Source organism: Rattus norvegicus, chromosome 15 (assembly GCF_036323735.1).
Source record: "Rattus norvegicus strain BN/NHsdMcwi chromosome 15, GRCr8, whole genome shotgun sequence".
Taxonomy (NCBI): Eukaryota; Metazoa; Chordata; class Mammalia; order Rodentia; family Muridae; genus Rattus; species Rattus norvegicus.
The window spans coordinates 52,235,858-52,259,953 of NC_086033.1; the positions used below are offsets into that span (position 1 = coordinate 52,235,858).

Below are 24,096 nucleotides of genomic sequence, written 5' to 3' on the forward strand. Positions count from 1 at the left end.
GTCTGACCCTAGATATGGAGTTTTGGATATCTGTGGGTCATCATGTGTGTGCTGGGAGTCATCTCCCTTACTCTCCTCTCTATATAGGCATATACACAGGGATGCATATATAGCCTTCCCCTGCACTCCCCAAAGCACTGTTCATGAGCTCTAGTCTCAAGGTCCTGAGTTTGAGCCCTAGCATAACAAGAAAGTTCTGGAATACTCATTGCACATCCTATTCCCTCAGCAGAAGCTGGACTCAAAATTAAAACAAAACAAAAACAAAAACTTTGGTTCACCTGGGTTTACTTTAAACAAGTCTCACAGCAGTTCCGTGCTTTGGTTCTGTTCCCTTCAATGCAAGAGGGCAACCACACTACCTCCTTTTTTAAGATGAAAAAAAAAATTTGACATGAACCCCTCCATGCCTTTGTAGTAGAAACAGCTACTACTGTACCTTCTACACTATTATTATTATCACTCTGTCATGTTTTACTGCTCCTTCCGAAGTAGGCCACCACATTGCTTTAGAACATGAATCTTGTGGTCTCCTATTTGTGGTTAAGTTTTGCGATATAATTTTACCCTGATAAGTCCCTCCCACTCCAGGGTGCAACTTCACCAATCTCAAGCCTTCGAAATGAGTCTTTAATCAGTCTCTTCTCTGTTAAAGAAACAACTAGAAGTCTCACCATTCCACTTTCTTTGAACATACTGGGAATAAGATTACTCTTTGAACTTGGGGAAAGATGCCACAAGTTTGCAAAATAACAGCCTACTCTGCTTGCTAATCTTTACTTCCCATGGCCCCAAACTGTGGGGTTTGTTACACAGAAAATCTGAAGGTTCCTGACAGTGGATTTGCATCAGTAACTGTCAAGAGTATCAGAAGCCCCAGATAGCAAAAACTTTACCTAGTTGGAAAGAAACAGCTTGCACTTGTTCCAGCTACTACTGGGTTAGGTGTAGGCTATCTTTTTTCTTTTTTTCCCGGCCTGTGTTATTCTATAAGGAAAAAGTGGCTCGGCCCCAAAGCATCCCCCCGCCCAGCTCCGGAGCATGATCAAGACCCTTCTGAGGGCTGTCTGCACCCAACCCCAGCAGCTCTGGTTTCAGACACACCCCCCTCCACCCCGTGTTTCACCGGAGGTGTGGGCGCTCAACTCCTAGGCTATGGCAAGGGGGGACGCCAGGGGAGGCGAGCAAGGCCTCAGCTCCCATTTTGGAGGACGGGGTGCTCGGGCCTCCTGGCTGTGCCAATGGAAAGTGGGAGCGGAGGGAGTTTCAGAGCAGAGGTGGAGGGCCAGACGGGGAAAGGGGTCTCTCGGATTCGGGGGCGTGAGAAGGCGACCGGAAAGAGTGAGGAGAGCGGGGTTCGCGTGGTGAGGCTCTTTTTGTTAATCACGGAGGGCCGGCGGTGTGACCTGGGGGGCCTCTTAGGACAGTCAGCGAGGGGTCCTCTCCCTCCCGGTTTGGAGGGATCCCTAAGGGCTGCGCGGAGGCCTCGGGCCGCGGCTATACGCGCCCACTAACCAGTCCGCCCTTCCAGCGCCTCGTGTGAGGCATGGGGCCGGGTGGGAGGGGATGGAGGAGGCCCCCCGTTCGGGAGGCGGGAAAGGCCCCGCGCTGCGGGACGGGCGGCGGTTCCATGGTTCCGAGCGGCGGCGACGCGGCCTGTCGGGTCCCGGGCGGGCTCGAGCCCCAGGGCCCGCGTGCGCCCCGCACTCGGTGGCCCCGTTCCCGCGGCCGCCCCCTCCCCCGGCGCTCGCTCACCTGCACATGATCCGCCATTTTGCTCCATTCATGCTCCTCTCAGGCCCCCCCTCCCCCCCAGCGCGCACCTCGGCCGGGGCTGCCGCCGCCGCTGCCGCCGCCGTCGCCGCTGCGCCTGCGCGCTGGGGGCTCGGCGCTCTACGCTCGTGGCGTAGTGCCGCTCGGCTACGCAGGCCCTGGCCGGTCGGCTTGGGTTGGAGAATGCGCAGCGTGGCTGGGACGGCGTAGAGGCGCGGGCAACGTCAGCGGCCCGGAGACGCGGGGAGGGAGGAAGCGGAGGGCCGTGGAAGCGCAAGGGAGGGGAGCTGGGGGGAACAAAGCTTTGTTTACATGGGTTTTAAAGGGGCCGCGCTCGAACTCGCGCGCGGGCCAGCACCGCGTGGAAGTGGACCATGCTTTCTGTCGTTCCGTGTGCTGTCATGGCACAACCCTGCACTCTGCACCCGGGGCATTGCCTGTCCACGTGCGGCCTGTTGACTTGCCTCTGGACATTTCTGCCTCAGGGCCAAAGACCTCCCACCTGGGATACCTGCACTATTCAGGACTTCCCAGGACACTGTTCTTAACTGTGCCACAATTGTGCTTGTGCTTTTCTAGCCTGTTCTACTGGACCAGGGTCATTGTTTTCTGATCCGGGTTTCACCAACAACCCCGGCAGCAATCGCCTTGTTTTTATTAATGTCTTTTTCTCCTCCATAAACTGCCATGGATACAGCCGCCAAATACCGATGATAAAAAATGTAACAAGCCGCCGTTTAATCTTCCGAAATCGATTGCTATTTTGACCAGTGCTACAGGCAACTCACCCCACTTCCCCTCCACCCCCAAAGGGGTCAGATGCTTAAAGAGGTGCTCAGCCGCTATCCCTCTTGGGTCGGGTGAGGGCAATATCTGAACGCCGAGGCCGAGTCCGCATCTATTTTCTGTGTTAGATAATGCCGATTCCTATTTTCTTTTGGATTCCACTCTGGTTGATACTCAAGGATCCTAGATTAAATCAGCAGGTTTTTGATAGCACTAATTATGTTAAGTTTGCTAATAAGGCTACATCTGCCTTGTTGGGGTGAGAGGGTAGGGAGCGCAAAAGAAGGTGGTAGTGAGAGGCCCACAGTATTACTGTTGCGGATTTATTGGGCTGGTTTTCAGCAGTGTGCCTTCCTCCTAGTGTGTCTTCTAGTTCGCAAAGGTAGGACAAGTAGGAACTACATTACCCAGACTTCCTTGTAACTGGGGTTCGGCCAGCAAAACTGGCTCAGTGAAAGAGACTGACTCAGAAGATTTTGGAGGCAGAAGTAAGGCAGAGCTTTCAACTGTTGTTTCTGGCAAGCTCTTCCTGTTAATCTTTCACTTTCTCGCCCTCTTTTCTCCTTCTCCCTCTTCAACCTTCCAGTAGCCAATCATTAATTCCATGAGTATAAATAGCAAGGGAGTGTGTAGGAGAGGTAGTGTCAGGGGACTCCTGACTTTGTGTTGCATGCATTACTGTTGTAGATGCTTGGGGTCTCAGTGGCAGTGACATTCTTCTTGACTGATTGGTTGGGTAGCTTTTGGTAGGCCTCTGTCCACTATCTCCTGATGCGGCTGGTTCTTCCTTTCTCTTACCTTTCTAATGGTACCTCACCCAGCTCACCCACTTAAAGTAACCTCAGAGGCAATCTTGATTTTTCAGCCTTGTTAGTCTCCACAGCCTTCACCCCCCAGTCCTGTTGAGTATATAGCTAATGCACACCCAACTCAGCTCCTGTCTTCACTGCTGACATCCTGGCCTGAGACTTACATTTTTTCTAAGCTCTCTTTTGATTCCTGTTATAGTTTCCCTTCTTCCAGTATTTCTCCTTGGAAGTGCAATCCTCATACCCTCTGCAAAACTGACCCCACAAAACAGATAATGTACACTCTTGTTTAAAGCCCTTGAGAGGACTCTTACTGAGTATATGCAGTGTGGTCTGAGTCACCTCTCCTGTACCCCTGCTCCTTCACAATGCTCTTTTCCTTTCTGACTCAGCTCTTCTTGCTTGTGCAATTACTTAGTGCCTTTCCTGGTCTGAAGGTGCTGAGAACTGAAACACCCCCCCCACCCCATGCAATGTGTTTCCCTTATCCTTGAAGGATATATTGCCTGAAGCTACATAGCAGGGAACATCTATTTGCTGGTTTCTCCATATATACCTAAGATAAAGTTTATAAAGTAGCCATAGTAAGATGAATAATAGATAACAGAACAATGAAAATGTGGCATTGCACATTTTTTTTTTTAAAAAAGGATTGCTTGTTTCTGGAGTATTTAATAGTTCTGAATTATAGTTTATGAAACCTTGGATATAGGAGGGCATACTTAATGGGGAAAGGGCTAGGCCTGGCAATGAAATTAGGGATGTATTCTGCCCTACCCTTCACAGTCAGCAACCTCTGGAGCTGAGGATCTGTCCTCCAGATCTCCAGCAGGCACCAGATCTGACCTCATCCTCATTTCTTTGCCCAATCCATCTTTCTCATGTCCACATCTCTCTGCCCATTTAAACCCTTTCTCTTGTGTGCCCAGAGCTGCCCACTGGGTAGCTGTCTTTACCTAGAAGATTCCCTGAGTAAGGAAGCCAAGAGCCAGCCTAAACCTCACCTTCCCTCAGTGTGAACTATGGAAATTCTTTCCTTTGTGACACCTTTGCTTCCTAACACTGGTGCTTGGAGACCAAGAAGTCCTCTAATTCTCTGCACCCCTGTTGTGTCTGGGAACAGTGTCTTGATTCCAGCTCATGTGGTTCCCCAGAGGCCAAGCAGAAGCTTCTGTGGTTAGTGCAGGATTCCCATAGCAGGATTCCCACTCCAGCCCGGTGAAGTTCAGCTTGATAGAAGACATGTTCTTGGTAGATTCTATCTCCTTTCAGACTATGGCTATGAGAAGAGTATCTCTCTAGCTTCCGCAGGCCAGGGACGGGATGGGGGTGTCTGGAATATGTGGGGTCAGGTTTAAAAAGTTTCCAAGGAATCTGGTAAACTCGGGTGCCCCCCTGTGGTTCTCATTGGTATATATCCGGTTTCCCTTCTGGTTGGAAGGTAAGCAGCGTGAAGAAAGCATCCTTTGCATTCCTAAGAGGAGTGTGCTGGTGACCTTCACAGCAGGGCCACACCAGAGCCATAGATAATGATCTGTATCCTTTTTAGGGTTGTTCTGCTTTTGATGCTTTCAAGGCCGTCTCACTGTGTAACCCTTGCTGGCTTGGAACTCACGAGGAAGACCAGGCCGGCTGTGAACTTACTGCAATTCTCTTGTTTCTGGGTTATAGAACCTGCACTTTGGTTGTTTTGTTTTTGAGACAGACAGGGTTTCCTGGTTCTGGCTGTCTTGGAACTCTTTGTAGACCAGGCTAGCCTCAAACTCAGAGACCTACCTGCCTCTGCCTCCTGAGTGCTCAGATGAAAGCTGTGGTGCATCACTGCACAAATGTGTGTTTTTAACAAGATTGGCACAGCAGAGGCAAAGACCACACAGATTCCAGGTAGACCAGACACTCTAGAGCCTAAGTTCTTAAACTCTTGGTCACAGCCCCATAGGGGATCTTGAAACTGAACATGGAGGGAAGGGGAACAGAAAAATTGGCAATTGTAAAAGGTCTCTGGATATGCAAAACTAAAAATTAATTCAAAACCAAATGTACAATGAAGCTAGGGGGATTCTGGCAGTGTTCTCTGGTTGCTCTGTGAGACTGGCCAAGCCAGCTCAGTCAGTCAACAGGTTCTCCGGGGCAGGAGCAAGAATTAAAAAGAAAACAAGACAATCAGACAACACTGTAGCGTGACCCCAGCCAGTTCTGAGGCTGAGGGGTTTGTTTGTTTTCTAGTTTGCTTCTTTAGCACTTTAAGTGTATGCAAGTAATAAGGTCAGTTCTAGGTCAAGGAACTAGCAAGACAGTAAACAAATAGTCAAGGAACAAGCAAGGCCATAAACAAAGCCCTGTGATCACTGTTTCCAAGGGCTTAACAGGATGACCTAGCTATCTGAGCCTACTTCCCTGTCATATTCTTGCCCGAAGCCTACTTCTTTGCTCTAGTCTAAAATCAGATTCCTGCCTGAGCTAACTTCCCTGACCTGGCCCAATGTTAAATTCCTGCCAAACTTCTCCAAAAGCTCTCCACTTGAGACTTCACTGCAGCCAGGGTTCTGAACAGGCAACATGCTCACTGTTGCTGTGTGTACTGTCAAACCATGCAATGCCTGAAAGGCATGCATTAGTTCAGATACAAGATTATTATATACCATGAATTGATGTATCTTTACTGTACACCAGGTTTTTCTGCTGCTATGGAAACATAATGGCTTGATAATAGAAAAAACCCCAATATTTTTCTACAGTCATTCCTCAGCACCTATAAAATTAGTATATCCTGGGTTGGGGATTTAGCTCAGCGGTAGAGCACTTGCCTAGCAAGCACAAGGCCCTGGGTTCGGTCCCCAGCTCCGAAAAAAAGAAAAAAGAAAAAAAATTAGTATATCCTTAGATTATATTGTTAGAATATTTTATTTTAAAAACTGCTCTTTGAGTTGCTCACTTGTTTCACAAAAGATATTACAGGTATTTTGAACTTGGAATTTGCATTGGATTTCTAACAGTTTCTGATATGACTCTAAACATACTAGTGCCACTTTATACTGTGTGTGTGTGTATGTATGTATGTATGTATGTATGTATGTATGTATGTATGTGGTTTGGGGGAAGAGGTCTTCTGTATCAAAGACATACCTTGGCAAATACCTGTGTAGCCAAGGATGACTTTGAACTTCCAATCCTCCTGCCTCCACCTCCCAAGTGTTAGGAATCCAGGTGTGGACTACCATGTCCAGCTGTACTATGTGTGAAGTGAATTCTCAGCACTGATGATTATAAAATCAGAATAGCATTCAACTTTGAAAAACATTAAAACCAGAGTTATATAAATTTATTAGCATCTGCAATTCCTGAAGGCAAGATGGGACATGGAGAGAGGAAAATTTTGAAAAACTGCTTTTCCATACTGTGTATGTGGCTTAGCTTTGCCTGAGTTGGAAGACTCTGGTTCCCTTTCAGGAGCTCTCCAGACCACTCCTAACTTCAGTTTCTTTCCTTTTCAATTAGTAGGTTGTGGGGACTGATTAATTAATGAGGTTCCCATGTCCTACACTATCAAATATTCAGCCATCATGTAGTTATTGTGTGAAAATGAACAAGTGTACCCATCTCAGCATGTAAATTTGCTTCTGTTTTTATACTTTTGGTTATGAGCCTAGCCGTTTAATGGCTGAACCATCCCTCCAGTCCTGCTTGTCATTAATAAATGGCAGTGCATACACCAAAGACCTTTTTTAAAAGTAAGTTTATGATTGGTTATTAGTAAATGCTTGATATGCATATTTGTTTTATATTCCTGAGCCCAAGTAAAATTTCCCAGGTGATAAGGATTGAGAAGTGAAGACTCTGTGATGCTCTGAAGACAAGAGGAGGGTGGTACCCCATTCCATAATCCTAGCCATTTCCTAAGCCAGTGCTCCCACAACTCCATGGTTCTCTTTTAGTGTTTGGTCCAACTTGCTAAAATCCTGGCATCAAGGTTGGGGTGATGAGCTGGACTAACACTCCTCCATACCCCAGAGCTTTCATGCTCATTTTTCTGAGCTGTTATGGTCTGCACCCAGCACCTACAGCAGAAGGCTTGAACAACATGCAACCGATACTCCTCAGTAGAAGAAATGGGCTAAGTTATATACACACCCTTCATAGGATTGCTCCAGGAGAATGGTCTGGTCCTCAGTTTTCCCCAACTATTCTAAATTGCTTCTTCAAGCCATCTGGCTCTAAGGTGAATTTCTCCATGGAACATGGCTTTTCCCAAAAGAGATTCTCTTTCTGCATAGTATCTGCATTCTGATTAGGGCCTGAGAGAAGTTGCATTACAGAACTGGGAAGATGAGTCCATGGCTAATGGCTTTAGATGCAAGCCTGAGGACTTGAGTTTAGATCTCCATATTAAAGTAGCATCTTCAATCCCTGCAGGCATGCTGGGAGTCAGAGGCAGGAGAATTTCCAGAAGCTGCTTTTCATGGGCAAGCTACTTTGACTTATGGGAAGGTAAACAAGAGATCCTGTCTCAGACAGGTTGGGAGTTGAGGAGGGATACCTGAGGTTGGTCTCTGACTTCCACAGGTATGCTTGTAAGTGTGATACACACACACACACACACACACACACACACACACACACACACACACACACACCACTCTTGAACGATTAAAAAAAAGTTGTGCTAACTAGGCATGATGGCACATGTATTAAAGACTAGCCCATGATACATAAGACTCTGTCTCAAAAGATCAAAACCCAACCAATGAAACAAACAAATAAAAACCCTGTTGAATTAGCAATCTATCCATGCCCCCTTAACAGTTCTGTGATCTCAGGTAAGTTGCAAACAGATGCGCTTATGCCCACCCTGCCTTTGTCAAAGAGTAGGATGTGACTGGTGAAACAGTACATGCTAAGGACCAGCCTCTGCATGGAGAGAAGGGGTTTCTGGGAGTGGTGAAAAGAATGACTCAAAGTCAAAGTTTAGATCCAAGCTGATGACCTGTGTTGTGCTTGACACAGCTTTTCCAGTTTCCTTCTGTGTTCTACTTTCTCTCTATTCTGCTTGCTTGCTATTAAGATCTCGATCTCTCTCTCTCTCTCTCTCTCTCTCTCTCTCTCTCTCTCTCTCTCTCTGTGTCTGCATCTGCATGTGCACATGTCTGTTCTCCAAGTAGTTCTCTTTTATCCTAAAAAATTATCTGGGTAGCTCGCCTCCTGCAGAACATAGGTTCAGTCTTTTATTTTACATAGCAATCCAGTAATTTACTCCAGGTTTCCTTTTGATTATCTTATGAATCAGCATCCTGAGGGCCCAGCCCTTTGATTCTTAGGAGACTTCAAGCATACATTTTTTTCTTAATTTTGCAGAAGAATTCAGAGATCTGTCTACCTTTGTTAAGAACAGACAATACGCTAGTTATGTGGGACACTGCCCTGATCACACCCGGGCCTAACCTTCCACTGTTCTAGGCTGACCTTGAACTCAGGAATCTGCCTGCCTTTATACTTTCTGACAAACTGGCACATAGTTTAGCTGCCTTTGTTCTTTTAGATTCATGAAGCCCCTCATAATTCATATTGCATCCTTATATTTTGCATAGTTGAGAAATTATATTTATTTTGAACTCATGTGTTTAGAGTTCTTTCCCATAGACTTAAGAACTGTCCTAAAGGTCTTAGCATTTACCATTTTGCTGAGACATTAGCCTCATTAGCTAACACCTTCGCCTTCTAGACTCATGTTCTCAGATTATCATGGAGTCATTAACATTGACAGAGAGGACCTTCCTCAGAGGAATGTGAAAATGTATACATTATTACCCAAACAAGCCTCACACCCACAGAGGCATGCACACGTGTGGAGGCTCGCACCAGGGCCCTGACCCAGGGGCAGGAGCCATGTCATGTCACTCTGTCTCCAGCAGGGCCACATCTTGACAAGTATAGAATTGGGAGTTCTGAAGCTCCTGTGGTTTAAGGCAAGTTCCACTCGAAACCCAAGTGTCTGTGGAACACTCGTGAGGAAGGAAGCCAACAGCGGAGATGTACTTGGGGAGTAAATCTTTTTCTAGAGAGGATGTTCTTATTTCTAGATTCTTCACAGAGTTATGTATGGTATGTGCTGTTGGCATGCAGGAAATACTTTCAATGGGACTGGTACGTGAGTGCATGCACATGAGCGTGTGTGTGTGTGTGTGTGTGTGTACCTGTGTGCATTCATGTGTGTTTTATCTGTACACAACCAGGCATCTGGCTCAGCTTTGCCTGAGCTGAGAGTCTTGGGTTCTAGGCTGGTGACCTTATATGCCCTCCAGACCATCTCTACCTTCAGTTTTCTCTTTTCAATGAGTAGGTTATGCTGATTGACTCCAAAGGTCCTTCCAGCCCTGGAACACTCAGCATCTGGCCTGAATGTAGAGCCCTCGCTGCTGCTTTTCTTGAACAACTTGATTTGGGGTCTCTTTGTTCCTATGGCCCAGTCCTTCACACCAGCATCTACAGAAGTGCAAAATTTGGCTTCTTTTGGAAATTGCATGTTACTCACTGGAAATGCAGGAAGGAAGCTTGAGGGTGAAGTGCACTCAAAAAAAAAAAAAAAAAAAAAAGAGGCACACAGAGCAAGAAACCACAGGGCCTATCACCCTGTCGTCATCAAGCAGACTAGAATAGAGTAGAAAAACTCTAGGCAGAGAGGAAATGAACTAGAGAGAAGGGGGAACAGGCCCAGAAGAGAGAGGAGAGAGGGCAGAAGCAATGGCGGGCTGAGGCTGGGATGGTCAGGATGGGGGAGATGGCCGTGAAGCAAGGCCTCCTGCATCTCCAGCAGCAGCAGACCTTTGGCAAGGTAAGAGTAAGGCTGGGCTCTGGCTGGGTGGAGCCGCTTGGAGGAGGACCTGGTTACTATCTTGGGTAGAGGGGTCTTAATGTCCCTGACCCTTATGAGATCGTGTGCTCTACCAGTTTAGACGTCTTAGGGAAGACATCTCCCTTCTTGCCTTGCCTCCTAACCCAGGCCCCAAATCGCTCTCTTTGCTGAGGGTTGTTTGTCCTTGAGTGTGGGGTGGGGAAGGAAGCAGATGCTGACATCATCTCTCTCTCCCCCTCTCCCTCTCTCTCTCTTTGTTCTCTTGCACAGTATTGAATTCGGGGGTAACTTGGGAGGGTATGGACGGAGGAGTTGGGGACCAGTTTGAGATGACAGCAGAAGTTTCTTACACCTTTGACTGCTACTAAGCTGTGGCCTCAGGGTGTTCTGACCTCTTCCTTCCCTAGCCTCTTTGAAGGAGAAGCTCCTCTGCCTCCTGCTGTCGCCCAGTTGTGCCTACCCACACTCCCTACCTCACCCTGTCTAGGTCTCTGTCTGTCTCTCTGCTTGTCTCTCACGGTCCAATTTGTTAATCAGTGAGACAAAAAGGAAAGAAGTTGGGAATCTTTGGAGCCAGAGCCTTCCCTGTGATGAAGACTTGTTCCTGGTCTAGGCTACCATTCACCCTCTGGGCTCGGTGACTTTTGTCCCCACTACCTGGTGGATGGGCCTGTCATCTTCCTGGGCTCTGCATCCATAGGACATTTACTGCGGCCCTTGCCTAGCGGCAGTTCTTGGTCTCTTGACTAATCATCAGCTCGCTCATTCCATGGTCTCTGTTGTCTTCTCTGGCCTCTCTGGTTCATCTGTGATGGTTCCCTTTCTTCCCATCCTGTGTTGTTGCTGTTCCTGCTCTGCTACCTCTCCTATAACTCCTCTTCTTCCCTTTCATGACTGTCTCTCCATCTCCGATTTTTTCCACTTGGCCTCTACTTGCCATACTTGGGCTCAGAAGTGGCGCCGGTTCACAGCCGTGTTATATGGAGAGTCTGGCTGTGCCCTAGCCAGACTAGAGCTCCAGGATGGCCCGGAGAAGACACGTCGAGGAGAGGCCACTCGGAAGGTTGTTCGCCTCAGTGACTGCTTACGGGTAGCAGAGGTAGGCAGTGAGGCCAGCAGTCCCCGGGACACCAGTGCCTTCATCCTGGAGACCAAGGAGCGTCTGTACCTGCTGGCAGCCCCCTCAACAGAGCGCAGTGATTGGATACAGGCCATCTGCCTGTTGGCTTTCCCGGTGAGGTGTACAAAGTAGCACATAGGCACACAAGGGGAGGGCAATGTTAGATACTTCCTGTGGGCAGGTGGTGAAAGAAACAAAACTCTCTTTTAGAGGAGTTCTTCCTTAAGGGAACCCAGTTTGAAGTGCACTCACAACCAGAAGGCTGGGTGTGAGCTGAAAGTGTGGGTCAGAGGGAGGCTTTGGGGTGAGTTCTGGTGCTAAGACCTGGGACCGTCTGCCTCCTCAGGGGCAGAGGAAAGAGTCACCAGGTCTGGAGGAAAAGAATGGCAGTCCCTGCATGGAGGAGAATGAGTTGTATAGCAGCTCTACTACAGGTAAGGGTTGGGGTTGAGGGACACTCTTAGTGTGGGCGGGAGGAGGCCTGGGCTGGCTGCAAGGTCAAGTCTTCCTGCCTTGTGGTTACCCTGGGCCCAGCTTATCAGCTTCTCCCTTCCTGGCTTCTTGGTGTGGCTCAAGGTTGTTGGAACCCAGCCTGCCTGTCACTCCCTTGGCTCAGCCTGACCTACCTGACTGAGGCTGGGGGTCTTGGTCTTGACTCTCTCTCTTCCTGGGTCCTAAAGTGATTGTGTGAGGAGAGAATCGCTTTGTGAATGTCTGGTTGTGCAGGGCCTCCTGTGAATAGGGAACTGTAGTGCTGATAAGAGAGGCCTAATTCTTGCTTGCTTTGTGCTTTCTATGCTCCTCATGGAGTCACAGGAGAGAAATGCTTCCATTAAAGGTCCATCCACAGGAAGGGTCACTGGCCATAGGAGGGTCTTAGGGTCAGGCTTCACTCGTAGCTTAGCATCAGGGACTTGGGGAGAGATGGTGTGCACAAGCTGCAGCTCTGGCACCAGTGGCAGGAAGGATGTGGGCCCAGCACTGGGGCGGTGTGGCTGAGGGCATGAAGGATGCCTTCCAGGGGAGTAGGTGGGATCAGCGACCTAGGCTTTAAGATCTGTAGTGGGATCACAGGTAACACGAACAGGTTTTTCTCGAGAATTTCTGGCATGCTTACTAAGGATGGGTTGGTGTGGAAGAAGTCCACTGTTTCCTGTAGCTGCTTTTCTTTCCTTCTCCCCAGGGGTCTGCAAGGAATATGCAGTGACCATACGACCCACAGAAGCCAGTGAGCGCTGCCGGCTCCGAGGGTCCTATACTCTCCGGACCGGGGTGAGTGCCCTGGAGCTGTGGGGTGGCCCTGAGCCAGGCACACAGCTATATGACTGGCCCTACAGGTTTCTGCGACGATTTGGGCGTGACAAGGTGAGTGAACCGAGCAGGCTGAGACCAAAGATGAGTTACTTAAGAGGAACAACCAGGGAGGGGCAGAGAGCCATTGGAGAATGGAGGGAGCCAGCAGAGGTAGGAGGACCCGGGAGGGGAAGGAGGGAAAGCCAAGAGGTCTAGGTAAGGAGATATGACTTAGAAGGGATGGGGCAGACAGAAGAGCTGTTGACACTTGAGCCATGTGTGGAAGGAAGAGGAGAGTGTTCTTGCCAGGTATGGTGGCACACAACTATAATGTTGGCACAGAGGAGGCTGAGGTAGGAGACAACAGAGTTGAAGGCCCTACCTGGGCTACATAGTAAGAACCTTTCCCCAAGTAAACAACCAACCTCAATTAAAAAAACACGGGGGTAAAAGGACAAGAGCTAAAAAAGAAGTTTCTGATGCAGAGGCCTGAACGTCTATATTTGGGTGGAGGTCCAGGAAAGAACAGTTCCATAACCTTTCCCCCCCTCACTGTAGGTGACTTTTTCCTTTGAGGCTGGCAGACGCTGTGTCTCTGGAGAGGGCAGCTTTGAGTTTGAAACACGACAAGGCAATGAGATCTTCCAAGCCCTAGAAAAGGCCATTGCTGCCCAGAAGAATGCCACCCCTTCTGGGCCTCCGACCCTGCCAGCCACAGGGTCCATGATGCCTACTGCGCTGCCTCGACCTGAAAGCCCCTATTCCCGGCCCCACGACTCTCTGCCTTCTCCATCCCCTGGCACACCGGTGCCTGGCATAAGGTCAGGGGGCTCTGAGGGGGAATATGCTGTGCCTTTTGACACAGTGGTTCACTCCCTGAAGAAGAGCTTCAGGGGCATCCTGACAGGTCCTCCTCCACTCCTTCCTGACCCACTATATGACAGCATCCAGGAGGATCCTGTGGTCCCTCTACCTGACCATATATATGATGAACCTGAGGGTGTGGCTGCCCTCTCCCTCTACGAGAGATCACAGAAGCCCTCAGGGGAGACATGGAGGGAGCAGGCCACTGCTGATGGGGGTACCAACTCCCTCCAGCAAGACTCCTCTGTGTCTGGCTGGCCACAGGTAACTGAGTATGACAATGTCATACTTAAAAAAGGCCCAAAGTAAGGGGATGGCCAGGAGATGGGATATGTGGCTCCCAAGGAGGTCTTTGGAAGATGTGGATGGGAAATGGGGGACTTCTGGGAGAGTCCTTTTTTGGTTACTGTCCCTTCCTGGGCCCAACGTTTGCTGTGCCTTATTTGTGTACTGTGTGAGTCACTATCGTGGAGCAGGAAGAGGGCCCTGGAGGGACCCACCCTCCTCCTACACTTTTCCACTTCCTCCCACTGCCTTGGGTCTCAAGGGAACTGGGGCCATTTCTCTTAAAGACAGAGGATTTCCGCAGATGTCCTGGCTCCTTGGTATGTACAGGCCTTCTGCCTATAGATGTTCTGACCCTTGGACAACCCTGGCTTCAGGGTAACAATAAGAGTGGCTGTTGTTCCCCCCCTGGCTTCCAGAGTTTTCTAGACATTAAACCAATTTTGAACTACTCCTTTGTGGCCTGAATGCTGTGAGGTTGGAAGAAGCTGGGGCTGACCTGCTGAATGCTTCTTCCCCTGGCTGTGATGTCTTTCCTGGGCCTATGCCAGGTCCTCAGCATCTGTCTACAGAGTCAAGGCCCCGAAGGTCTGGGTCCCTAGGAAAATGTTTATCTTGATCTGTTTTCTGTTGCTATAACTGAATACCATAGTCTAGGTATTTTATGAAGAAGAAAGATTTTATTTTCAGCTCATGGATCTTCAGGCTGGGGAGTCCACAAACACAAAGTGTGCTTCTGGTGAGGGCCTTCTTGCGTGATAGTACCACAGCGGACATGGCATGCCAAGAAGACAGTAAGCATACATGGAGAGAGGAAAGCTGTTCCCTAGATATTGCGCTAGTCCTCAAATGACTTAATTCATCTACAAAAGCAGTACCCTCATTGGCCAATCCCAAAGGCTCCACCTCCAAATCCATGAGCATATATAACTTTGGAGATTTTTGTTTTCAACATATGACACGTCCATTCAAAGCATGAAAAACCTTCAAACGTCCACTTTTTTACTTTTTACGAGGACAGAAAAATGGGAGTGGATGTGTTGATGCAGTTGATGGCAAACCTGGATTTTGAGAAAGACTTGGCCTTTAACATATTTTACATTTATTTACTTCTTCTGTGTGGGCAGGCAGGTGGGGCTTGTGCCACTTTTCTCGAGGAGGATGAAGGACAACTTGCCGGAGTCAGCTCTCTCCTTCTCATGAGCCCCAAGGTCTGTGTGACTTTTATGCACTAAAAATAAGACTTACAGGCTGGAGAGATGACTCAGCGGTTAAGAACACTGACTGCTCTTCCAGAGGTTCTGAGTTCAAATTCCAGCAACCATGTGGTGGCTCACAACCATTTGTAATGAGATCTGATGCCTGTTTCGGGTATGTCTGAAGACAGCAACAGTGTACTTATAATAAAAAAATAGATAAGTAAATAAATAAATCTTTAAAAAAAAGAGAAATAAGACTTACCTATTATGTGGCCCAAGCCAGCCTTTTCTACGACTTGACTGCCCCTCACCCCCCACTCTCCTGAATGCATATATGTGAAAAACAGAGAGAGCCAAAGCACAGGTGTCTGTCCACAAGAGGCAGTCCAAGGCCATGTGCTTCGGAAACAATAACTGTTGGGAGACCAAGAAAGGCTTCATAGCAAAAGGTGGTGTTTAAGGTAGGCTTTTCAGCATTTGATGGTACTTAAGGTGTCTGTGGAAGGGTGGGGGGAGAGGGGAAGGGGGAAGAGAAGGGGGAGAGGGAGGGAGGGAGAATATCTTGGAAGGGAGGAACAATAATGAAACTACAGAAGGAGTCGGGAAGCAATTGGAGACTCAGAGTGGAGGGGAGCCGTGATCCGTCACTGTTCAGTCGGAATGTTGACTTAATGATAGCAGGAAACATCCATCGGGTAGAAATTACATTTTGAACAATGCTGAACTTCGATCTCTCCTCCACTGATCTCTAAGGATAGGTTCCTTTTCCTTAGTGCTGGGCATTGGCAATGGCCGCCAATCTCAGGTGTGACCCATGCAACTTTGACTTAGGATAACATGAACACTGGGGAGGGGGCGCCTTATCAACACAGAAACCTGCTGTAGATGGAGGAACAGTGTCTGCAGCAGCAGATTCGGAGTGTGTTGTGGGAAGTTTGTAGTTAGTGGGACAAGGAAGGGAGTTTTGAAGCTCTGGGTAAGGAACGCCACAGAAATCTTTAGTACAGCAGCTCTGGAAGGATGGACTTGGGGGTGAGAGGTATAAGAGTCTCCACTGAGAGGGTTCCTGGGATCCAAAAGGTGTTACAGAGTTAGCTCCTGTGGAACATGGGTATCTGCTGAATGTGGCCCATGGAGAAGGGAGGTTTCCAGGGAGAAACTTGAGTTTCAGGTAGTGAGCTTGGATCCTCACATGCTGAGGTTAAGATGGCTGTAGTAGCCAGGGGATGTGCTTTTAATCCCAGCACTCTGGAGGCTGACACATCTCTGAGTTCGAGACCAGCCTGTTCTACAGAGCAGAGTTCCAGGTCAGTCAAGGCAACACAGAAAACCTGTCTCAAAAAAACTAAAAACCCAAAATAAAACCAACCAGCTGAACAAACAGGAAGATGGCTGCATTATGTCCAGCCACAGTGAGGTAGAACTAGACGAGGTTCTAGTGTCCAGGAGAGCAAGGAGTAACACACACACACACACACACACACACACACACACACACACACACACAAGCACACTCACAGATCGATGCTCTCAAGACCCCGGGTAAGGAGTAACACACACACACACACACACACACACACACACACACACACACACACACACACACACACACACAGGCACACTCACAGATCGATGCTCTCAAGACCCCGGGTATGTGACCAGCTAGGTTTTGTCAGTTTTAACAGAGTAAGTAAGCTGGAACAGGTGAGAGGTTCTCTGCCCCTTTTGTCTGTGCTAAGTGCCAAGGTTTGCATTCAATCTAAGTTCCAGAATCTGTGCAGGTCCAATTCTCTAAGGAGCTCAGGCTCCTCAGAACACTGGGGGAAGAAGTCAGGCAGATTCTTGGTGTCTCATTACTAATTTCCTCACGTGGCACTTGACGTGCTCATCCCGAATGTGCCCAGCAGGGGGCAGTGTCAGCCTGTGGAAACTGCCACTAGGGATTAAACCTACGAGGTGAAGTGGGTGCCTGGTCCTGAGGGACGAATTTCTCTGCCCTAAGGATCTGGGGCTGCGGGGAAAGCTTCAGGAGTCTGCATTTGAGAGCGGGTCCCTTCGGACTCTAGGGATTCCCCTCCGGAAGTGTGGACACGCTTTCAAATCCTGGGCCGATCCCTATCTCTTTGCGCTTTTCACCTTCAAGAGACAGAACTTTCTGGTTGCTCTTCTCTGAGATCACGTGATCTCACCAGGGGAAGTGGGGGACAGCCTGACTGGGGAAAAGTGGGGTGGGGGTTGGTAGCTGCAGAAGTAGAGCATTTGGGGAAGCTGGGAGGGGCAATGAAAGTCTTTAGAGGACTGTTGGGGAAATGCTGACTAGGCTTTCAGTGCCCTCAGAGGAAATGAGCCAGTGGGTGTGCCCCATCCTGCGGGAGCTCTGAGTGCCTCTTAGCTAGGCTTTAGCTGCGTCTGTGTCACCGTGATGTGTGCACCATCCATTCAGTAATTCTACAGAGCAACTCCCACTTGTACGTCCCCCTCACTCAGAAGCTGGGATTCTGGAAGGCTCCCCAGCCCCAACTCAAAGGAGCTAGCAGTGGGGAGCAGAGAGCGAAGGTGGCTATTGATGGATCAGTGATAAAAGCAACTTGAGAGCACCTCAGGCAGACACATTGAGGCAAGGCCTCCTTCAAGAGCCGCTGAGCCATCTAGGAGGCCAGGGGAAAGTTCATCGGTAAGGAAGGAGACAGTCCTGCCATTGCGGGGCTGAGCCAAGAATTTACAAAGACCTTGCCACCCAGAGAGGGTCTCTGGGCTCTAGGCAAGCCTCTTAGTTCCTGTTGATCCTATGAGAAGCTTGGTTGTATCTAGGACTCTTGTAGACTGGCTTAATCTTTTCACTGAAGTCATAGGTTGCCTAATGCATGGACATGCTCTGAGAAATTTGTCACCATTCATCCTCACCACTGAATTTTCTTTTACTAATTACTTCTTTTCTTTTCTTTTTTTCTTTTTTTCTTTTTTTCGGAGCTGGGGACCGAACCCAGGGCCTTGTGCTTGCTAGGCAAGCGCTCTACCACTGAGTTAAATCCCCAACCACTTACTAATTATTTCTTTACATACTGACCACAGTTTCCCCTCCTTCCCCTCCTCCCAGTCCTTCCCGCCAACCCCCATTCACTTCTCTTCCGTTTCTTTTCAGAAAATGGGACCTCCCATCAACCAACTCTGGCATCAAGTTGCAGGAAGACTAGGCACATCCACTTCTACTGAGACTAGACAAGGTAGCCCAGTAGGAGGAAAGGGTCCCAAAGGCAGGCACCAGAGTCAGAGACAGCCCCTGCTCTTGCTGTTAGGAGTCCCACTTGAAGACCAAGCTACACAACTGTAACATACATGCAGAGGGCCCGGGTCAGTCTCATGCAGGCACCCTGGTTGTTGCTTCAGTGTCTGTGGGCCAGGTTAGTTGATTCTGTAGGTTATCTTGCACCACTGAATTTTTACACCTACATGATATATAACTACATATATAGGTACATGGCATGTGTGTACATATGCTTATATATATGTCTGTGTGTAAATATAATTTATACTATTTGCTATGTAGAATATAACATACACATGTAATATATAATTTATATATTCTATATAATCACACTATATCTATAATATGTATGTCACAGCCTGTTTCACCTAGGATACAAACATGTAGAGCTTTGTTATATGTGAAACACTGGATGTACTGGTAGCACAGTGGTATTTGTGTATATAAACATTCAAGATAGAAGAGAAGCATAAACATACCAGGCAGGAGGAGTTCTTTCATCTGTTTAATCTTATAGGCTTTATATAAGCTTGCCGTTGACTGAGAAGTCATTGTGTGCCACAGACCGTGTGGTGGCATCAGGGCAGGTAGGAGATCAAGTCCCCAGCTTGGAGGTGTGTGTCCAAATTCACAACTGCCAGATGCTGCATCATTCCCATTCTTTCTCTTCTGACTCTCCCATCTCTATTGTTCCGACTTTCTTCAGAGTGCATAAACTTTGTGTGTGTGTGTGTGTGTGTGTGTGTGTGTGTGTGTGTGTGTTGGCTGATCCAAGTGAACCTGCCCTGTGCTTACAGTGGGATACCAGGCCCCCCAGGAGGTTCCACTGTGGACTTTCAGCATCTGAAAAGGCCCCGATTTGCTTGGGCCTCTCTGGCCCATTCAGCTCTCTCTGGGGACTCTCCTCAGGCTACTGATGCTGCCACCACTTTTCAGCCTTGATGCTAACCAGCCTACTGCTTCTTGGCTTCTGGGCATTGATTCAATTAGCCAAGATGCCCACCTCCTCCTGCAAGAGCCATTTATAAAATGAACTGGGGTAGCCGCAGATCCTCAGGCAGGACAGGGCTGGGGAGATGGTGAGCTGAGGGGAGGAGGTAGAGGAACCCTGGGAGGGGTGTCTGATCCGATTAGGTGCTAGACTGGCTTCCCCCTGGCAGGAGGCTGTACATCATTGCTTTGCTTTGGTCCTCTACTGCCCAGCACAGAGCAGAGTCCATCAACCTCTAGGCAGTGGCCAGGTTTGGCAGGGAGAGGGCAGTGGTATGTAGAGTGTTCACAACACTTTCATCTTTGTAGAATGCTTGGGACAGCTTAATGTTGTGGGCTGGGCACACAGGCTTCAGCTTGACTCCCTGGGTTCAAGTTCTACCTCTGCCTAATGGCAGCTGTGCCTATGGCACTTGCATCGTTTTTTTTTTTTTTTTTTTTTTTTTTTTTTTTGCTGGTGGAAAAGGAGAAGGGTAACACTTATCTTTTTCAAAGCTTGTAGCAAAGATAAAAAGAACCAATGAAAGCATAGCTCCCAGGACAGTGCCTGGCACAAACCAAGCTCTGGTGTCCACCAGTCTCATTTGGTCCTCAAACCAGCAGGCAAGTTATTCTTATTAATAGTGTCACTGGGTCATAGGCAAGCATCTTCCCCCCTGGTCTTTGCAGAGAAGACTTGGGCTTTGTAGGTGTGGAAGGAATTGCCTGGGCGAGAGACATATGGTTCTAAAGAGTAAAGAAAGGAGAAAGAGCAATCAAGGAGAGGTTAGGAATGCGTTGCCAGTGGCCTTTCCTTTCCACACTAGGAGAGGGAGTGCAGAGAATCAGCTTGGAGAAGGGTTCTTGGAGAAGATGTGTGTGTGTGTGTGTGTGTGTGTGTGTGTGTGTGTGTGTGTGACAGAGAGCAGAGAGAGGGAGAGAGAGAGAGAGAGAGAGAGAGAGAGAGAGAGAGAGAGAGAGAGAGAGGTGTTTGAGTAAAACTAATGACTTGAAGTCATATCATGGGTCCATGCTGGCAGCCTGTGTTCTACTCGAGACAGCTTTCCAGATTGCTCTATGTTCTCCAAGCAGTTCTCTTCTGTTATTCTAAAATTCTCAGGACAGTTCATCTCTCAGAGGTCAAAAGCCCAGTTTTCTATTTTACATATCAATTCAGTCATGATATCAATTCAGGTTTCCTTTTGAGTATCTCATGAATCAGCATCCCATGACCCCAGCCCATTGATACTTAGGAAGAGTCAGCAAGCACAGACCCAGCCTGGAATTACCATTCAGACCACACCTGGACCTAAATTACCTCTGTCCCAGGCTAACCTTGAACTCAGGAATCTGCCTATCTTTGTGTCTTTCCAACAAATTGGCTTACACTGTAGTTGCCTCTGTTCCATCAGATCTGTGTGGCTCCTTTCACAATTCATATTTTGCATGGTTGAGGAATTATATATTTTTGAACTCATGTTTTCAACATTATTTCCCACAGCCTTAAGGGCTGTCCTGAAGGTCATAGCATTCTACCATGTTGCTGAGACATAGACACACTCTTGCCTCCCAGACTTGTGCTGTCTCTGATTATCATGGAATCATTAACCTTAACAGAGAGGACATTCCTGGAAGGAAGAATGTGAAAATATGAACATTATTAAACAAACACTCACAGCAACCATCAACATACAAGGAGGTCCTTGTGCTCTGTTCCAGGGGCAGGAAACCATATTGTCTCTTATGTGACTACTCTGGACTCAGCAGGGGAGATCAAATTCCTGTGAGTGAATCTGATGCTCACTCGATCTATTATGTCTAGGAATGGTGCTGCAGGCAAGCAAATTGCTGTATAGGGTAGAAGAACTTGGGTGGAAGCAAAACTGGAAGCATCCCTTTTATGTTCACAGCATCCAATCACACAAGGCAGGGAGCACTTTGGGGTAAGGGAGCTAGCTGGTGGCTGGGAAGAAGCACCAGGTGGTCTGGTTAGTGTCATTTGCCAACTGGTGTGGTCTGTGCAGATCCTGGGACCACTGCCTTGAAGCCAGAAAGAGGAATTGGGGGAAATGAAGGGGAAAGTTGAGGAGGAGTGAGCATAAAGCCCAGAGACTGCTTGGAAGCCAAGTTCGGTAAGCAGGCCCACAATCCCAATACATGGGAGGCTGAGTCAGGGTTGTTAGTTTGAGGCTAGCCTGGTCTATGTAGTGGGAATGTGTCTCTAAATGAATGAATGACTGAATGAATAAAAATAAAATAAGACTCCCAGAAAACACTTAACACAATACAGTTTCTCTCTTTTTCTCTTTCTTCCTCCTTTAGTTCTTCCTTGCCTCTCTCTCTTCCTCTTTCCTCTTTTCTCTTTTGTCTCCCCTCAACTCCTTTCTTTTTCTGTCATGGAGGTCTTAGATTTTACCATGTTGTTTAGGTTGGCTTCAAAAATTACCCTCTTCTTCCTGTCTGAGCTTTCTAAGTAGCTAGGATTCTAAGTGTGTGCTGGACTCTGATTGAAAGGGCAAATGCAACTCAGTTTTTTCTTGAAGTGGAGAAACACAGATGCTTTTCACTATTTCAATAATGTTCAGTGATGGTGCTCTGGAGGATGGCCCGCCTAGAAACTTCTCATCCCTCAATTCTGCCTGCCAGGAACCTATGCCTTATCTTGCCTAGTGGACCTCTGTCTGCATGTGCGTGTGCGTGTGCGTTTCTGGGGATAGAACCCAGGGTTAGCACGTACTCTCCTAGCCTCTTAAAATGCCCTCCTGTGAAATGTTTAGTGTCCAATGCCTCAGATTAAATGCATTCTCAGCCCCAGGGGCCTCCAGAGAACTCTAGCCTGTGCAGGCATGGAATAAGGAAAAGAGAGGGATCTGGAGAGAGACATAAGCATGTGAGGGGAAACATGGCTGCCAGGAGGGGATAAACGGGAGGATGGCCATGTCCTGTCTCTGAAGCCAGGGTTTGACTGGTTAAAACACCACCACCACCACCACCACCACCACCACCACCACCACCACCACCACCACCACCACCACCACCACCACCACCACCACCACCGGCGGCGGCGGCGGCGGCGGCGGCGGCGGCGGCGGCGGCGGCGGCGGCGGCGGCGGCGGCGGCGGCGGCAGCAGCAGCAGCAGCAGCAGCAGCAACTTGCTCTGAAGTTGTCGGAGGCACAGATTAGACAGAACCTGAGCATGGCCATGTTTCCCCTCACATGCTTATGTCTCTCTCCAGATCCCTCTCTTTTCCTTATTCCATGCCTGCACAGGCTAGAGTTCTCTGGAGGCCCCTGGGGCTGAGAATGCAAGGGACAGGATGCCTGAGTCTGAAGGGACCTTAGCAACCCTCTGTCCTGCAGCCTCACTTCCCACCTAAGGAAACAGGCTTCATGGACTTCCCCATCTCTCTCAGTCATGTTTACCATTTATGAGAATCTGTGTGGAGGCCTTGGACATCCACAGGAAGTTAGTTTGTGACTTTGTAATGGATAGGAGAAGCATCACAAAGATGGGGACTCCTGCTCCCCTATTCTATTTTCCTAAAAGGACAGGTCTCTCTGAGCAAGGATTTCTCCTCTCCACAAAGTTACTCTGTAAGTCCCAGAGGAAATGCCCAAGGGTGTGCATGTAAAGGTTGTGTTAATTAAGGGCAGCCGAGACCCAGACTGTTCACTTCCTTCCGGTCACCTCACTGATCTGCACCAAAGGCAAGCTAGGTGGACCTGTGGACATTGTCCCTTTCTGTTTTCCCTGGTCCCTAAGGAACACTGCTTTGCAGGCAATGAAACAGGGCACGACAACCAGGCTGTTTCCCACTAACAGGACCACGGAGTCCAGGTGGGTAGTACAGGCTTGGTGGAGAGAAGGTGTGTGGGGGATGAGTTGGGGTGGGCCCAGTAGAGGACAATGTGGGTTCATGCAGAATGGACATGTATCAAAGACAGACAGACAGATGGAGGGAGGAAAGAGAGAGAGAGAGAGAGAGAGAGAGAGAGAGAGAGAGAGAGAGAGAGAGAGAGGGAGAGAGAGACAGAGAGACAGAGAGAGAGAGAGAGAGAGAGAGAGAGAGAGAGACAGACAGACAGACAGACAGACTTACTTACTAGGGACTGGGGGTCTACCGGAGGCTGGAGAGCAGTAGCTGGTGTAAGGGATTCTGCCTGCCTCAGGGCTAGAGGAAGCTCTGAGACTCTTTCTTCTTTCTCTTCCTCTTCCTCCCTGTCTTCTTCCCCCTTCTTACTCTTCTGTTTATTCGTGTTTGTGTGTGTGTGTGTGGAGGGGAGGGAGGTGCTCATGCCCTGGCATGAGTGTGGAGATTGAAGGATGACTTTCAGGAGCTGGCTCTGCCTCTTGGCTGTTGAGACAGGATTTCTCATTTCTGCAGCTGTGGTGTTTCTCCAGGCTAGCTGGTCCTCAGCTTCTCTGTCTCTGACTCCCATCCCACCTGGTATTATAGAGGCTTGCCATCACATCTGGATTTTATTCTTTTAAATGTTGGTTCTGGGAAACTGAGGCCATCCTTTCAATGACACCCCGGTCCCCAGCCTACCAGAAGTCCTTCCTTTGAGAAATAGAATGGCTCCTGAAGCTGCCAAGTGGCTGGAGAGGTTGGATTGTCTGAACCTGAGGGCTAATCTTGTGAAAGAGGAAAGTGGCCCTGATGTCACTGTGACTGAAATAGCCAACAGCCTACAGGAGAAAGGGTTTATTTCAGCATATGGTTTCAGAAGTGTCAGTCCATTGTGGTGGTGAAGTGGGGCAGAGGGAGCAGCATGGAGCCTGGTGAACCTGGGGAAAGAGGAAGAGGGAGGCTGGTGCTTTATTGCGGGCATTGCTCTTTTAGTCTCTCCAAGCTTTGTGTGGGGATGATGCCACCCTCAT

General features: G+C 48.6%; 2 protein-coding genes across 4 annotated transcripts in view; one reads left to right on the plus strand and one right to left on the minus strand.

The window, feature by feature from the left end:
• Xpo7 (exportin 7) overlaps positions 1-1,872 on the minus strand; it is an 85,987-nt gene extending 84,115 nt beyond the window's left edge. Inside the window, exon 1 of the mRNA NM_001108386.2 lies at positions 1,756-1,872. Coding sequence (NP_001101856.2) covers positions 1,756-1,773 — 18 coding nt within the window. The 5' untranslated portion in view covers positions 1,774-1,872. The remainder of the gene's footprint in view (positions 1-1,755) is intronic.
• Positions 1,189-15,234, plus strand: Dok2 (docking protein 2). 3 transcript variants are annotated; one of them, NM_001401274.1, is made up of 6 exons: positions 1,189-1,364; positions 7,782-7,856; positions 11,171-11,452; positions 11,685-11,772; positions 12,522-12,703; positions 13,190-15,231. In NM_001401274.1, the coding sequence occupies exons 1-6, from the start codon at positions 1,242-1,244 to the stop codon at positions 13,802-13,804; spliced, it is 1,365 nt and encodes a 454-aa protein (NP_001388203.1). In that variant the 5' UTR covers positions 1,189-1,241; the 3' UTR covers positions 13,805-15,231. The 3 variants fall into 3 exon arrangements, with proteins under 3 accessions (NP_001388203.1, XP_063130213.1, NP_001099518.2); XM_063274143.1 differs by lacking the exon at positions 1,189-1,364 and having other exon boundaries at positions 2,805-10,197; positions 13,190-13,452; positions 13,576-15,234; NM_001106048.2 differs by lacking the exons at positions 1,189-1,364; positions 7,782-7,856 and adding an exon at positions 10,057-10,197.
• Positions 15,235-24,096: the final 8,862 nt, after the last annotated feature.